Raw genomic sequence first — 15491 nt, 5'->3', positions numbered from 1 at the left:
CCGGAACCCAGCTGTTTTTATTTCTTGGGCCAAGCTCCAGTGTGCTTGATCTGGCCCAGCCCATCAAGGAAGCCCCAGGTTCATCTATTTTAAAAAAAATTGGGGGTGGGGGGTGGGTAGGGGAATAACAGGATATGGGATGATAGCTATAGGGTATGGAGTTTTTTTTTTAAGATTTTATTTATTTATTCATGAGAGACACAGAGACACAGGCAGAAGGAGAAGCAGGCTCCACACAGGGAGCCCGATGTGGGACTCAATCCCAGGACTCCAGGATCACACCCTGGGCCAAAGGCAGGTGCTAAACCGCTGAGCCACCCAGGGATCTCCTGGAGTTTCTTTTTAAGGTGTTGAAGATGTTTAAAATTGACTTTGGGAAGCAAATGTAACATTGTGTGTCAACTATGCTTCAATGAAAAAATTGACTTTGGGGATGACTGCACATATCTATGAATATACTAAAAACCATTAAATGGGATACTTTGAGTAAATTGGATGATATGTGCAATTATATCTTAATAAAGCTTTTATTGTTTTAAAAGGAATACTTCTTGGGCAGCCCAGGTGGCTCAGCGGTTTAGCGCCACCTTCAGTCTAGTGCGTGATCCTGGAGACCCAGGATCCACCAGGGCTCCCTGCGTGGAGCCTGCTTCTCCCTCTGCCTGTGTCTCTGCCTCTCTCTCTGTGTCTCTCATGAGTAAATAAATAAAATCTTAAAAAAAAAAAAAAAAGGAATACTTCTTGCTGGAGTAATCTGACAATGTGAAAAAGCAATGAGTATACCTTTAAAAAAATTGGGTGGGTATCTCAAAGGGATCCAGTGAGTGAGGATTAAATTAAGTAGATAATGAACGCCAAAGTGCTTAGCACCATCGTGACAAGGGATGGGAGGTCTGAAAGTGCTTCATCCCTTCTCCATCCCACAGCAGCTGCCAAGAGAGCACGCCAGCAAGAGACCAACCAAAGAAAACAGAGAAGCTCTTTATGTCAAGTCACAAAGACAGATGGGGATGGGGGGGAAGGGCAGGGAGGGCTTGTGAGGACCCCTCAATCCCTTATTCACAGGTTTAAATGTTGTTCCATCTGCTCTCGAAGTTTGAATTTCTGGATCTAGGGGAAAAAAGAACAGAGTGAGAGCCAGGCTCGGGGCCTCTGCCAGTAATGGTGACCAACTGGCTTGGTTTGCCTGGGATTGGGGAGTTTCTTAGGGTAAAGCCAGGAAGGTTTGGGGCAAACCAGGATGAGCTGTGTGGTCACCCTACTGCTGGCCTGGAGAGACACTTCTGCCCATCACTGAGGGAAGCATAGGTGGGGCCAATTGGCCTTCTGGGAACCTAGGACCCCAGCCCCCTGCCCCCCCCCACTCCCCTGCCCCTCTCTGGTCTCTGTTACACACCTTCCCTGAGACGGTGAGGGGGTAGTCTGTGACAAACACGATGTATCGAGGAATCTTGAAGTGGGAGATCTACAGACGAGAGGGAGATAAAGTGTGAGGCTGGGCGAGGTCATAGGTTTAGGGAGACGGGGTGCAGGTGAGGACAGGGACGGTGGGAGAGCGGGTTGGAGAATGAAGCAACTTCAGCTTGGGGTGGGTTGAGGTTCGTTCCCACCTTCCCTTTGCAGAAAGCCTTGATCTCTTCCTCCGTAGTCTTCTCCCCCTTCTTCAGGCGAATGCAGGCACAGATTTCCTCCCCCATCCGAGCGTCCTTCACTCCCACCACCTTCCAGCACCAGAAACAGATCTTAGATATGGCCATGCCCATCCCGATTTCCTGATCCTGGGGGCTCACCTGGCTCACCTGGGCTGGGTGACCCACCTGCACTTCCAGCACCTGCGGGTGTTTGTGAAAGAAGTCCTCAAGCTCTGCGGGGTAGATGTTTTCCCCGCCCCGGATGATCATATCCTTGGAGCGGCCCACGATCTTGCAGAAGCCCTGTTTGTCTATCGCGGCGATGTCTCTGCAAGGAAAGCCCAGGAATGGCCTCTCACCTCTGCTTCATCTAACTGGCTTGCTCCCTTATTCATCAAACATTTATTGATCACCTACTGTGTGTCTCGCACTAGAGTCTGGGGGATATAGCATGAACAAGACATTCTATATATATGCTTTTCGTGGCTGGCTTTTTTTTTTTTTTTTTTTAATCATTCAGGTCTCAGTTCAGGCATGTCCACCTCTAAGAGGCTTTCTCTGACTCCCCCCCCAGTCTAAGAGAAGCTCCCCTCTCCACCACTGCCACTTTCTTTGACCCTACTTTACTGTTTTCATGGCATTTAGACATGTGGAAAATAAGAGCAGGACCCTCCTCATCTTGGCTTCCCTCAGACGGCCGGCGTCCAGAACAGGGCTGGCAAATGGCAGGTGCATAAGAACTTGTTCAATTGACAGATGAGTGAGTCTTGGCTCAGATTTTACAGATGCCTGTGTAGGCCACAGCACTGTCCTGGGCACTCTCATCCATACTATGCTTGATCCTTTCAGGGGCCCTGTGCAGAGGGCATGAGCATCCCCATTTTACCCATTGGGGAGATTTTATTTATTTATTTGAAAGAAAGAGATATCAAAAGAGAACACAAGCAGGGGACGGGGAGAGGGAGAAGCAGGTTCCCCGCTAAGCCGGGAGCCCTTAGTGGGACTGGATCCCAGGACCCCGAGATCATGACCTGAGTCAAAGGCAGATGTTTAACCGACTGAGCCACCCAGGTGCCCCTTTGTTCTCCCTGTTTTAGTTTAATATTTCCAGATTGGCCTCAGACCTCCCCTCCTCAGACCACGCCCCCCGGCCTCTCCTCAGCCCAAGCTGCCTTCTCACCCTGTCCGATACCACTTGTCTGGTCCAATTGCTTCCTTGGTCTTCTCGGGCTCACCCCAGTAGCCCAGCATGACGCAGTACCCTCGGATGAACAGCTCTCCGGGTGTGTTCAGCTCTACTAGGTTTCCTGTCTTCATGTTCACAATCTGGGCCTGGGACCGAGTAGCTTCAGTCTGGGGCCTCCTGCCCTCTCACCTCAGATGAGGGGGCCCTCAGGGATGGGGAGAGCTTTGCCTTTCTACCCTCTGGCTCTGCCCATCCCAATCCAGGGAAGGGAGAGACAAAGACTGGAGTGGATCCATCACCGGCTAGACACCTGAGCTGGGCTGGAAGAACAACCTAGGCAAGGAGGTGCTGGGGAAGCAGAAGGCGAAGCAGCTGCCGCAGAGGGGCAGGCCAGCTGACGAATTATAAACTGTGCAGAAGAGAAGGGAGTCTCCTCTTATTTCCCATTAAGCAGTAAATAAAGAAGCCAAAGAGGTGGTGTGATAGAGACATGTGAACAGGAGGAGGCAGAGAGGCAGAGTTTAAAAGCCCTGGTAGAGAAAGGAGCCACAGCCAACGTGCAAGAAAAACTTAGTCTGTGTGCCTCGGTGTCTGCATCTGTGAAATGGGGAGAACTTGGCTTGCCCCTGTCTACCTTGCAGCTGGGCATCCCAGCAAGTAGCAGTGAGACTGTCAGACACATGGGAAGGGGCTAATGTCACTGCACACTCACTCCCTGGCGCAGGGCAGGAGAGGTCTGCACAGAGGATAGTGGTTAGCCTCTGGGGAAGGGCTGCTTGGACACACTGGCAGTGACCCCACAGGGCAGGGGGTGGTGGTGGTGCAGGCTGGCATGAAGCACCAGTGTTGGCACAGGAAAGACACCCCAGCTGGGAATTTCAGAGCGAGGTGCTCTGGGTCAGCCTTCAAGGTGTAAGGGGCCCTCGGAGGGACAGGCTGCTTGGGAAATTAAGTGTTTACGCCAAGCAAACAGAGGAGCTCTGCAGAAGGTGGGGAGTAGGGGGAGAAATATGGGAGAGAAAGAGCTGTGTAGGAAAAATCTCTGTGCTCTGGCTTCTCTTTGAGGCTGTCCTGGCTGCCCTGAAACAGACAGTGGGGCTTGGCAAAAACACACCTCAGACAGGAAGGGAGGGTGCGGAGTTCAGCTGGCACTGCTCACAGCCACTGCTCCAGCTCTTCCCTCTCCGGCCTCGGCCCACAGAAGAAGCCCCAGGCCAGGCCAGAGGAGGACCTTGCAGCTGGGGGGCGGTGCGGGGGAGGGGGGTGGCAGCTCTGCACACCTTGAGCGAGTGTATGGCTCTTTTAATTGAAGGTGATAACCGTCCTCAGGAAAGGCAGGATAAGATCCTCAGGAAAGTTGAGTGATAGGATGATAGGAGGTGGGGTCTAGAGGGCCAGGGCTGGGGCTCACCTCTGTGTGAGGCAGAATTCTGCCCACGGTTTCTGCCTTCTGCTCCACAGTGTCCTCCTCGAAGTTCATGAAGGTCACGGGACTGTTCTCCGTGGTTCCATAAGCCACCTGGAGGATTGGGGAAGGGTTGTTTGGAGGGAACCCTAGGATGCAGGGGGAAGGGGAATGAGAAGGAACCTGGGAGAAAGTAGAAGGCAGCTGAATGGTGGGAAAAGAGGCATGTGAGCAGAGGCCAGGGGTCAGGGGTCAGAGGCACTGCGTGCCCAGCAGACTAGCTCAACTGGCAGGGGCCCCAGGTCTAAATTAAAATTGAGAGCAAGGAAGCCATTCTTTTCTAGCCAGAGCTCTTTCCCTGCTTCCTGGAGCAGCCACATGCCTGAGCCTGTGGTTCCCTGCATTACCAATACCCCAGCCTTCTCTCCTTCATCCCCAGGCTGTCTGACCACCCCCTTCCTGATTTCAGACTACAACATCCCCTGCCCCTTCCTTCCAAACTGAAGGTCCCATAAACTTGATTAGAAAGCCAGCCCGCCTCGGCCCAACTGGGAACTGCACAGATAGAACCTGCCCATCCACCCACCCGAAACCTGGGGTCAGTGCCTGGCCTTGGGGTGGGTGATCCCCAAGCTTTTTCCTGTAAATTTACTTCCATCAGAATTAAAATATAGCCAAAGCAAGGATTTAAAAGCCAGTGGCACCCTCACCACCAACACTTCTAGTGGTTGGAACATTCTGAGCAACAGAAAACCAGAAGCCAGCCTTAGAGGAGCCTAAATACCACCAGGGAATGTTCTGAGCCAACTGTGACCCCCCTCTAGAGGCAATGGGTGAAAGGGGCTTAGGAGAGGGGCTAGCTACCCTGTATTCTAGGCTCCTGAGCAGCAAAGACAACAGACCTTTGTCCATCTTCCATTCTCCACCCCCCCCCCACCACCCCCACCCCCAATTTCCTCTGTGTTAGCTGGCGCACTGCTCGGGTCTGGCCCCTCCCCCTCTCAAACACAGACAACAACCCGGACCTGGCAGCCCAGAGCTCAGACCCTGCCTGCCTCCCCTTCCCTTTCCACAGGAATCCGGACACCGTGGCTGGCAAGTGGACACACAGAGACCTGGTCGGCTGGGGCAGGGCTTGCCCACAGGACCCCAGCCTGCCTTGGCTCGTCCCTGGTAGCCAGAACCTGACCCCGCCCCGCCCCCCCCCCCCCCCCCCAGAGTCCTGGGGCCACTGCCCAGGTGTGGCCTCTGCCAAGTACACCTTGGCGCCACTCTGGCCACCACCCTGAGAGACCCCTCAGGGGCAGGTCCTGACCACTGGGGGTGCGGGTGAGGAGATGGAGATATTTTAGGGAGATTAAGGAGGGGGAAGGTGGGAAGGGGGAAACGGTGAGACTGCTGTTCAGTTGTCCCCACTCCATGCCTGTGGTCTTCAGGTGTGTCTGCGAATTCTGTGGGTCGTCCCACCCCCCTCCCCGTTCCCACATTTCTGGTTAGCTTTCAGCCGTGGAAAAACGGGACAGGCGTGCAGGGGACGGACGGAACTCAAGCCCTGCGCTGGGAGCGAGGGCCGAGACCAGCCGGGTGGCGGGGCAGGGGCGCCCACGGCCTTGGGGTTGGCGGGCTGTGCGGCCGGAAGGGGGAGCCCGCCGCCAGCGCGGCTCGCACGCTCCGCCGGCGCCGCACAAGAGTGCCATTAAAGCGCCGCCGGCCGGCCGACCGCGGCGAGACTCGCGTCCGGCTGTCCGGCCCCGCTTCCTGCCTCCCCGGGGCCAGGGCGCCGCGCCGAGCGGGGGGGGGGGGGGGGGGGGCGCGCGGGGGCAGGGGGGCAGGGGGGCGCGAACCTGAGCAAACAAACAAGCTCGGGAACGCCTCCTCTCTCCGGTGTGAACTCGGGGCCCTGGACGCACCCGTGCCCCCGGTCCCCGAAGGATGCGGAGAGGAGGTTTTGGGGGGCTGGGGGCGGGCGGGGGGCAGGATGGGAGCGCAGGGAGAGAGGGGGCCTGGGCTCGGGGGTCGCGGCGCCAGCCCCGCACGGCCGCCAGCTGGGGGCAGGGCCCGCCCCTCCCCGTCGAGGGCGGGGGCGCATCTGCGGGCGGGAGGGAGTTAAGCCCGGTGGCCGGGATGCTCCACGTAGGAGCTGGCTCCGGCTGCCGGCTGCGGTCAGGGCCGCCGTATAAATAGGGCGGGAGACCCGAGTGCCCAGGACTCGACGCTGCCCGCGCCCCGCCGCCGCTGCCGCCCCCCACCCCGGCCCCGGCCTCAGGCGTCCCCGCCATGGCCCGTCCGATGCTCTTGCTCGTCCTCGGCCTCCTGGCCGGCCTGCTGCCGGCACTGGCCGCGTGCCCCCAGAACTGCCACTGCCACGGCGACCTGCAGCACGTCATCTGCGACAAGGTGGGGCTGCAGAAGATCCCCAAGGTGTCAGAGAAGACCAAGCTGCTCAACCTGCAGCGCAACAACTTCCCGGTGCTGGCTGCCAACTCGTTTCGCGCCATGCCCAACCTCGTGTCGCTGCATCTGCAGCACTGCCAGATCCGCGAGGTGGCTGCGGGCGCCTTCCGCGGCCTCAAGCAGCTCATCTACCTGTATCTGTCCCACAACGACATCCGTGTGCTGCGCGCCGGCGCCTTCGATGACCTGACCGAGCTCACCTACCTCTACCTGGACCACAACAAGGTGACTGAGCTGCCCCGGGGGCTGCTCTCCCCGCTCGTCAACCTCTTCATCCTGCAGCTCAACAACAACAAGATTCGGGAACTGCGCGCTGGTGCCTTCCAGGGCGCCAAGGACCTGCGCTGGCTCTACCTGTCAGAAAATGCGCTCACTTCACTGCAGCCCGGCGCTCTGGACGACGTAGAGAACCTGGCCAAGTTCTACCTGGACAGGAACCAGCTGTCCAGCTACCCCGCAGCTGCTCTAAGCAAGCTGCGGGTGGTGGAAGAGCTGAAGTTGTCCCACAACCCCCTGAAAAGCATTCCTGACAACGCCTTCCAGTCTTTCGGCAGATACCTGGAGACCCTCTGGCTGGACAACACCAACCTGGAGAAGGTGAGCTGCTGGCTGCAGAGCTCTGTCCTGGCTCCTTTTCTGCCTAGAGGACCGGGGATCCGGGGCCGAGGCTGGGCACCATCCCTTCACCTCTAAAATTGCTTCTGTCTCTCTGGCTATCTCTAAGGTAAAGAGCTCTGACAGCTCTGTCCCTCATCTTGCCTCATCCCCACCCTAAATCCCGCCCTGCAGCCCCGGTCCCTAGTCTCAGCCACTGCCGTCCTCGGATTCCTACTTATAGACGGAGCTGGGGCTGCCCTGGCCCCACCAATGGCCCCTAGGAGGCATGTCCACTGCTCCCAAACCCCCTGCTGTGGGCAGGAGCCACCTCTTCCTGTTGGACCTTCCATCCCTCCTCTGCTGTTTTTTTCCTGTCTCCAGTAAACTTACCACCCCATAAAGGAAGGTTTGTTTATTGAGAAGCTTTCCTGAGGAGCTGTGCAAATCAGGCCCACAAAGAGACCCTGTTCTTGGTGGGGGGTGTACATGTGTGCTGAGGTGGGGGACTGGGGAGTGAGGGGAAAGCAAACAGATGAGGAAGAAGACCTCCTCCATGTCCCCCGGAGGTCCTGGTGAATGTTCTCCCTCTCTCCTAGTTCACCCACGTACACACCCCACTGCATTCCCTGGTCCATTTCAACTGAGTGGGGCTCGGGAACCAGGGCATTCCCCGGGTTGCAGGGAAGACACCCATGGGCTCTATGAAGGGCCAAAGACGAGAGCCACATACCATCGTCAACATTTGGCACAAGACTCCAGGTATCTTCCCTGCAGGGAAGACTGGCTGTGCCTCACTGTCCCCCAGACCACTTACTGCCCTTTGCCCACCTTGGTCCACCAGACCCGTCACCTGGCCGCATCCCTGCTTAGTCCTTTCTGCCCTATAGGATACCCAGTGGGGCTGCCTTGGGTTGGGGCAGGATCCCTTCTCGGAACTGGAAAATCACTCTGGTACTGGGGCTTTGGCCAGGAGGTTTGGGCGGGGACCAGGGCAAGGTGTAGAAGATCATCATCAGAACAGTCTGGTTCCAGGGAACTTCACACCCCTCCTTGATCCATGGGCACAGAGTTGAGGGCAGAATCATGCCTGGATGGCAGCCAACCTTTGTCTGGGGGGATGGAGCCCACCCTTCTTCAGCTCTGGTCCCTCTAGAGATAAAGCCAGAGGCCCCTGTGGCCCACCAGTGCCAGAGTGGCCTTTTAGTAGGGAGCGGAGGAGGCAGCAGGGACTGATCTGGGGCCGGGGAGGCCAGGCAGCACTGTGATGACTGGGCCAAGATGTGGGCACCAATAGAATGTTTCCTCTGGAGCCATCCAGCCTGGCCAAAGGTTCCACTAAGGAGGCTCCACAAATAGCTGCTGGCAAGCAGTAAGGGAGGGAGCAGTGAGGACAGAGCTAGGGGAAGTCCTAGGACCCTGGGGCTTCGGGGAGCCTGGGCCCATTGCCCATCCCACCAAACACTGACCAGCTTCATGGTGTGCCAACTTGGGCCGCTGGAACCAAATTCTGGCTGCCTCCCTGGTCCCAGTGTTTGTGCAGGGAGTGCACTGCCAGGGGGAAGAGGAGCTGGGTGTGGTCCTGCCGCTACTGTTTACTTGCTAGTGTGACCCTGGGCAAGAGACTTGACTGCCCCTCACATCTGCATTTTGGAAATGACACCACCTATCTCAATATGTGGATGTACAGATCAGATCACCAGAGAGAACTCAGTCTCCTTGAGGAGCCGCTGCTTCTATCCAGAGAAGGACCCTGCCCTCCGGGGCCACAGAGCTGGGAGAGGCTGGGCATTCACTCCTGTCCCCCTCACTCTCCAGTTCTCAGACGGTGCCTTCCTGGGCGTGACCACACTGAAACATGTCCATCTGGAGAACAACCGCCTGAACCAGCTGCCTTCCAACTTCCCCTTTGACAGCCTAGAAACCCTTACCCTCACCAACAACCCCTGGAAGTGCACCTGCCAGCTCCGGGGTCTTCGGAGGTGAGAGCACCCCCACACTTCCTCCCAGAACCCGCTTTCATGTGATGGAGTGGAGATGCACTGGCCCTGCACTAACACAGCAGGGGCATAAGTCCTAGATCTGCTACCTAATAGGGGTGGGACTCTAGGGGGTTGTGACGTGAAGATGACGGTTCCAGGCTGTCCTAGAGCTAAGTCCGTCCTGACCCCCCTGGCTCGATTGCCCCTCCCCCAGCACTCCCACACCTCTTCCCCAAGCCCAGCAACTCTCTCTCTCTAGGTGGCTGGAAGCCAAGACTTCCCGCCCTGATGCCACTTGTGCCTCGCCCGCCAAGTTCAAAGGCCAGCATATCCGGGACACAGATGCCTTTCGCAGCTGCAAGTTCCCCACCAAGAGGTCCAAGAAAGCCGGCCGCCACTAAACAGGTGGGGGGCGGGTCCCCCACTCCCCTCTCTGGAGATTCTGGCAAGGGAGGAGGGTGTCTCAGGATACCGTGTCCCCACAGACGGGCGTACAGATCCTCCATCTGCACAGGGAGGGCCAGGGAGGGCCAGGGCTCCCCTTTAAAGTGGTAATGGACACTGCTGGGGACTCCCATACTTCTCTGCAAGCCTCGTCTGGGTCGTTGGAATCCTGACACCGAACCTTGCCTCTCCACAGGTCCTGACCCAGCTGGTCCTGGTGACCGGCCTCTGCCTTCCGCCGGAGAAACTACTGACCTTCCCACCTCTGACCCCCACCTTCTCCTCACAGCCTCTGCTGGCGCACAGAGCTGTCCACTTCTAGACATGTCCTGGCAGGGGGACACAGGCACTCTGGCACAGACCCAGCTCCACCTGATGGTGAGAGCTCCATCACCCCTGGCCCCACCGCCACGGCTCCTCTCAGAGAAGCTATTGCCAAGACCTCAAGTCCTTCAGAACCAGAACAGGGTGGCCATCAGGATGGCCACCCTTCCATAATCCTCCTTTCCTCTGCTCCCCAGACCTTGCCATTTGGAAACAAACATCAGATCCTTGCCCCACCCCTTGCTTCCAGAAAGGGTCTTGAGCCCATACCCCAAGTCTGACACCCTCCTCCCCTCCCGCCGCCTGCCAGGACACTCTAGCAGGACACTGGTGCTTTGCCGCATACCCTACTGTGCTGCACTTCTTTCCCAATTTTTCATAAATATAAATGTATGTATGTATGTGTAATATTTACTCTCTTGTCACCTATTTCTATGGCTCGCCAAGCTGCTAATGGGGGGAGGGGCAGACTGCATTTTCTCACATCTGCTTTCTGGAACGAGGGCCAGCCGAGACGGTCTTCTGTGGAGATCTCCAGCCTGAGCTCATCGCACACCCACCAGTCTGTTCTCACCCCGGCCTGGCCTGCCCCCTGCCCACGGCCCCAGCCCGGCTTCCTTCCACTCACCACCAGATCCTTCATGTTTAGCTTGTCAATGATGGTTCGGATCAGCTCTGGGGGTGCAGGGGACCCAGCAATCACACCTGAATCAGAGAGAGGACTGACACAGCTCCCAGCTTCCCAGGCCCAGCGGATCCCCATTCACCTATAGCTCCTTCTAGGGAAGAACATTTTCCTCTCACCCCTGACCCTGGCCTTGTTGCTATAGCTGGCAGCTAGCCTTGGGCTAGTGCCCAGGGACACTGAGGATCTGCCTCCCTCCCACCCACTTCTCTATGGATCTTACTGCCCCCTAAATAAAAGATTGGGCACATGTTCAGCTCACCAGGCCACTCCTGGCCTGGCCACCCTTGGCCCTATCCCACCTCCACGAATGGTCGAGATGTCATAACTGGAGAAGTCTGGCTGGTTCAGAATGTCCACGAACATTGTGGGGGTGCCATACAGGAAGGAGCCTCTGTGTAAGGTGGGGGAGGAATCTCAAAATCAGGCTCGGAAGGGGAAGGGAACTCCCTGTTCTCACCTGTCCCACCCTGAACCTGCAGTAAGGGCCAAGACCCCTCATGTGGGAAACAAGAAGGATGAGCTTTTTGGAGGCAGGGACTGGTCTTCCCCTGGGCGTCCCCCACTACCCCTGGTCTCCATTTCTCTGGGCTAAAGGTGGGGGAGGCTCTGAAAAGTATCAGGGGCTCATCAGCCCCCAGGGGGCTGCCCACTGATGCTCACCTCTCTTTGCTGATGGCCTCCAGTGCTTTCTTGCCATTAAAGGTCGGAGAAGAGAGGATTAAGGTGGTACCATACATCACGCTCACCATTGTGCCCCCTACAGAACCCAGGCAGTGGTACAAGGGGCTGGGCAGGATCATCCGTTTCTCCTCTGGCGGCTGGAGATGGAGGCAGGAAGCTGGTTCTGTCCCGGAGCCAGAAGCCCCAGGAGCCAGTGCCCCTAGCCTGCACGGTTTCCCCATCCCCAGGAGGGCCTGGGCTAGCCACCCTCACCTTCAGGTGCATCTTCAGACGATCCCCTATCAGGTTGGAGTTGTTGACAATGTTGTAGTGGGAGAGGGTGGCCCCCTTAGGATTGCCTGTCGTCCCCTGAGAAGACAAGCAGGTGATGCTTGGCCTCCTGTTCCCCATCTCCTTCCCACTCTGGGACACTGTATGGGAGAGCCCTGGAACTGGGCAGCAGGAGACTAAGACTACTGCCTCAGGTCCCTTCATTCCGAGTCTGTGCTCACAAACATTTACCATGTGCCAGGTATTAGGATCCAGAAAGGTGGCAGAAAAGGTCTCTGTCCTTATGCCCCTCATAAATATGGCTCAGAGAACACTGTGGCCCACCAGCAGATTCCCACTCTGGGCCTCAGTTTCCTCATCCGCTAAATAAGGAGGTGGATCTATCAGCTCTGGTCTTTGGTGGCCCAGCGCATCTGCCCCTGTGCTGAGGATTACAGGACCCAGGGAAGAGGGTGGTGTGTGTGGGACAAGGACACCAGTGGCCAATGTTTTCCAGGGCAGAGAGGATAGCTAAGGCTGGCCCCAGGAGAAGAGTCTCTGCACTCCAGACTTCCTCGGTCATCTCCTTGTTCTTGTGGAAGGGTCACAGGGGTGAGGAGGGGCTAGCATGCTAGCCTGCGTGTGGAGCCTGGAGACCTCTGCCCTACCGAGGTAAACTGGATGTTGATGGGATCATGGCAGGACAGGAACTGCTGGGTGTACCGGAGCTGGGCCAGATGCTGCTCTTTGCTTCCAGTTTCTACCACCTCATCCAGGAGCAGGGTCCCCGGCAAAGGGTCGTCCACCGAGATGACTGTGGTCAGTTCTGGGAGCCTGGGTTTAGGGAAGGTCGTGAGAGTCAGGGCCCAGGCTGATAGGAGCCTCATCCCTGGGCTTGGAGGCAGGGGGATACCAGGGGGCCACACAAGGCACCCTTTCCTATATGGGACACCCTCACCTCTGACTCTTCAAGGACCCTGGCTGGGCCTTCTCCAACTCTGGACAGATCTGCTTCAAGATGTTATAGTATTGCTGAGTCTTGAATTGCTTGGGGAAAGCGAGAGCTTTGCAACCTACCTGTGGAGGTGGAGCCCCCCCCCCCAACAACCAAAACAGTTAGCAGGAAGCCCAGGCAGCAGCTCCAGGGTAGTCATTACTAACAGTTGCTCTCTCACACATACACACCACCTCACACATGCACTACCACCCTCAAAGACACGTGTACCACCTCAACACACACACCAGCCTTGTGTCTGACCAATCACCCTCCCCTCCCACCCATACAGACCCAAGGAAGGACAGACACTGGGTGTCACCCACTTGTGCATGCCCTCCCCAACCTCCCTCCCATCAACTGTCTGGCTGTGCTGGCCAGGGCCCTTCCCTAGGAGGGGGTCCTACCTTCTTGAGAGCATACTCTAGCTCCATAGCCTGATAGGCTGGGTTCACAGACACCTAGTGGAGACAGTGAGGGTGTGTTGGTCAGTGTCTCGGCTAGACCCCTTCCCTCTCGCTGCCTCTCCATTCTTAGGAGGCACAGAAACGCCATGTCATCAGAGGCAGTGTCCTATACTTCTGGGCCTCCTTGGTAGGCTTCACGAGAAAGCACCATCCTGTGTGAAACCAGCTGGGTACTGATGGTTTGGAGGCCAAGGAGCTGGGGACTCCCCGCTGAATTGTGGACTCCCTACCTACCCAGCTGTGTCGGGCAAGCCCCTGCTCACCAGAATGATGCCCGCCCGAGCGGTGGCCAGCTGTAGGAGCACCCATGCATAGGAGTTGGGTCCCCACATGCCCAGCCGGTCGCCCTTGCAGAGACCGATACTCAGGAGCCCAGAAGCAGCCTTGTCCACCTGGTGTAAACAGACAGAGCACAGGGGTGAGATGCGGGTAAGCAGGAAGGGGCCTGTGACTCCCACCTCAGCTCTTCGCCCAGGGGTTCATATCAGAACACCCTGGGAACATGGAACAGGTCAATTCCCAGGCCTCAGTGGGCCGGGGGCTAAGTATCCCAGGTGGGATCCATGCAGGTGACATCAGGCCCCTTCTGTCTCTGCCCTGTCCCATTCTCCTGCCATCCCTTGGGGTCCTCAGGCAGTCCCATCCCCCTGTCCCACAGCAGGTACGGCTCCTGCAGCTCCCCCAAGCCTGCACAGGCTGGGGGGTAGCACTTGCCCACTTTGAAGGTTTAAGAGCAGGGCTCACCTCCTCTTGGAGCTGGGCAAAGGTCACCCTGATGTTTTCCTGGGGGATGACCAAGGCCTCTATGTCAGGCATCCTCTGCGCTGTGGCTTCCAGGCACTGTCCTACAGTCTTGTGGATAAGGCTATGTCTGGTGGGGCCCTGGATGTAGCTGAGGCCTCCAGTAGGCAGGAGGACAGTGTGATCCGCTTCTCCAGAACTGTGGGGAGACAGGCAATGGACTCCATTAGGCCAGGCCAGGCCTCTCTGGCACCAAGTGTTGGCACACCTGGCTGGGAGGCAGGTTGCTCACAACATGGGATGGACTACCTCAGAAACTGCCTGACCCTGCCCCATCTGCAGGAATCAGGACCCAACAGAAAGGTTCAGCTCTTATGTCACTCTAAAACTGTACTAAAACAAACAAACAAACAAACAAACAAAAATCTATTATTTTAAAAACAAAAACAAATAGGCCTCCAGAAGTATCACATGGTGGGCTTAGGCCTGCATGCACTCTCTTGTTCCTCTGGGTGACAGGGGCTGGGCTCCCGCTGAGGCCTCACGGGGGCGGTGGCAGGGCACAAGGTTCAGTGCAACAGGTCTGAGACCCTGTTCTCATCAGACAGGGTGTAGTGTGGGGCCTGAAAGCCAATTCTGACCATTCACTGCTGCAGCTACTATGCTAGAAAGACCATGTGTATCTTCTGTTGACTGACTGCTTAGGTCTTGTGGGGGAAAAATTTCTGGGAAGAACAAGGTATGCAGGGCAGAGGGGAGCAAAACTGGGTGGCCCCATAAATGGGAAAGGAGCCTGCTGCCATCTTGCAGGAGGGCTGGTCACAAGGCAGGCGGATGGGGAGGCCGCCAGGACTGGTGGCTGCTTTGGACCAGGGAGAGGATGTGGAGTCACACATGAAATCACCCGCTACAGCTCTGTAGGGAGCAGGTGAGCACCAGGCTGGGATCAGGGACAGGGTCTGAAGAGGAGGTGTCTGAGATCTCATCCTAGGTATGCTGCTGGCTGGGTGGGCAACTGCTGCAGACACCTCTGGTGTCCCAGGTCACCTCCATGGAGCACCTCTGGTTTCCGCTACTGGGACAGTTCCCTGGAGATTCTATCTGCATGGGGGCTTCAATTCTCCCCTTCTGCAGCTGGACAGATCTGGGAGGCATCTGGACCTTCTCAGAGGTCCTGGGGGTTGCCTTGGCTGTGACTTCAATATCACACGCTATACCAGCTTCTCTTCCAGGCTCTTTCTCCTCGCTCCTGCTTCCTAGCATTACAAACCACCTGTAGTCCTCATTCTCGGGGGAATCCAAGTAAAGACATAGGATTTCGCCTTTCTAGACCTCAGCTTTCCCACCCATATATGAATAGTTTTAGGACTGGATCACTGGTTATTCTCAAGTGAAAGGGATATTACGTAACTGGCCTGGTTAACCTTTTCTTCTTTTCTTTTTTTAAAAAAATAGGCTCCACGATCAGCGTGGAGCCCAGGGCAGAATCAGGAGGGAGCAAAGGGCAAATCTCAGCCACTTTCATGGTTTTGTGGTCAACAGAGCCTGACAACACACTTCTTCTTACTCTCACAGTGACCAGGAGTCCTATTTAGTTTGAAACCCATGCTTCTACTCATTCGCCATGGATTTCAGACCAGATAGTCACCTC

At 56.8% G+C, this 15491-nt stretch overlaps 2 protein-coding genes across 2 annotated transcripts in view; one reads left to right on the top strand and one right to left on the bottom strand.

Moving 5' to 3' along the window:
- Window positions 1-961: 961 nt before the first annotated feature.
- Window positions 962-15491, bottom strand: part of ACSF2 (acyl-CoA synthetase family member 2) — a 29412-nt gene continuing 14882 nt past the window's right edge. Inside the window, exons 3-17 of the mRNA XM_038546033.1 lie at window positions 13844-14039; window positions 13363-13491; window positions 13040-13093; window positions 12597-12715; window positions 12307-12472; window positions 11642-11737; window positions 11369-11526; window positions 11008-11099; window positions 10649-10725; window positions 4229-4336; window positions 2812-2963; window positions 1818-1959; window positions 1611-1721; window positions 1397-1465; window positions 962-1110 (exon numbers count right to left, since the gene is read on the bottom strand). Of these exons, the coding sequence (XP_038401961.1) occupies window positions 1060-1110; window positions 1397-1465; window positions 1611-1721; window positions 1818-1959; window positions 2812-2963; window positions 4229-4336; window positions 10649-10725; window positions 11008-11099; window positions 11369-11526; window positions 11642-11737; window positions 12307-12472; window positions 12597-12715; window positions 13040-13093; window positions 13363-13491; window positions 13844-14039 (1720 nt within the window). The 3' untranslated portion in view covers window positions 962-1059. The remainder of the gene's footprint in view (window positions 1111-1396; window positions 1466-1610; window positions 1722-1817; window positions 1960-2811; window positions 2964-4228; window positions 4337-10648; window positions 10726-11007; window positions 11100-11368; window positions 11527-11641; window positions 11738-12306; window positions 12473-12596; window positions 12716-13039; window positions 13094-13362; window positions 13492-13843; window positions 14040-15491) is intronic.
- CHAD (chondroadherin) lies at window positions 6427-10428 on the top strand. Its single transcript, XM_038547648.1, has 4 exons — window positions 6427-7273; window positions 9089-9252; window positions 9512-9657; window positions 9893-10428. Exons 1-3 carry the CDS (start codon window positions 6500-6502, stop codon window positions 9651-9653), a joined length of 1080 nt encoding a protein of 359 aa, XP_038403576.1. The 5' UTR covers window positions 6427-6499; the 3' UTR covers window positions 9654-9657; window positions 9893-10428.

Source organism: Canis lupus, chromosome 9, assembly GCF_011100685.1.
Source record: "Canis lupus familiaris isolate Mischka breed German Shepherd chromosome 9, alternate assembly UU_Cfam_GSD_1.0, whole genome shotgun sequence".
Lineage (NCBI taxonomy): Eukaryota > Metazoa > Chordata > Mammalia > Carnivora > Canidae > Canis > Canis lupus.
The sequence above is the reverse complement of the archived record's forward strand: the minus strand, read 5'-3'. Positions and strand labels throughout refer to the sequence as shown.

Coding starts and splice junctions, on each gene's coding strand:
- CHAD (XM_038547648.1), top strand. CDS start 6,500: ATGGCCCGTCCGATGCTCTTGCTCGTCCTCGGCCTCCTGGCCGGCCTG. Junction 7,274..9,088: donor ACAACACCAACCTGGAGAAG/GTGAGCTGCTGG, acceptor CTCACTCTCCAG/TTCTCAGACGGTGCCTTCCT. Junction 9,253..9,511: donor CAGCTCCGGGGTCTTCGGAG/GTGAGAGCACCC, acceptor CTCTCTCTCTAG/GTGGCTGGAAGCCAAGACTT.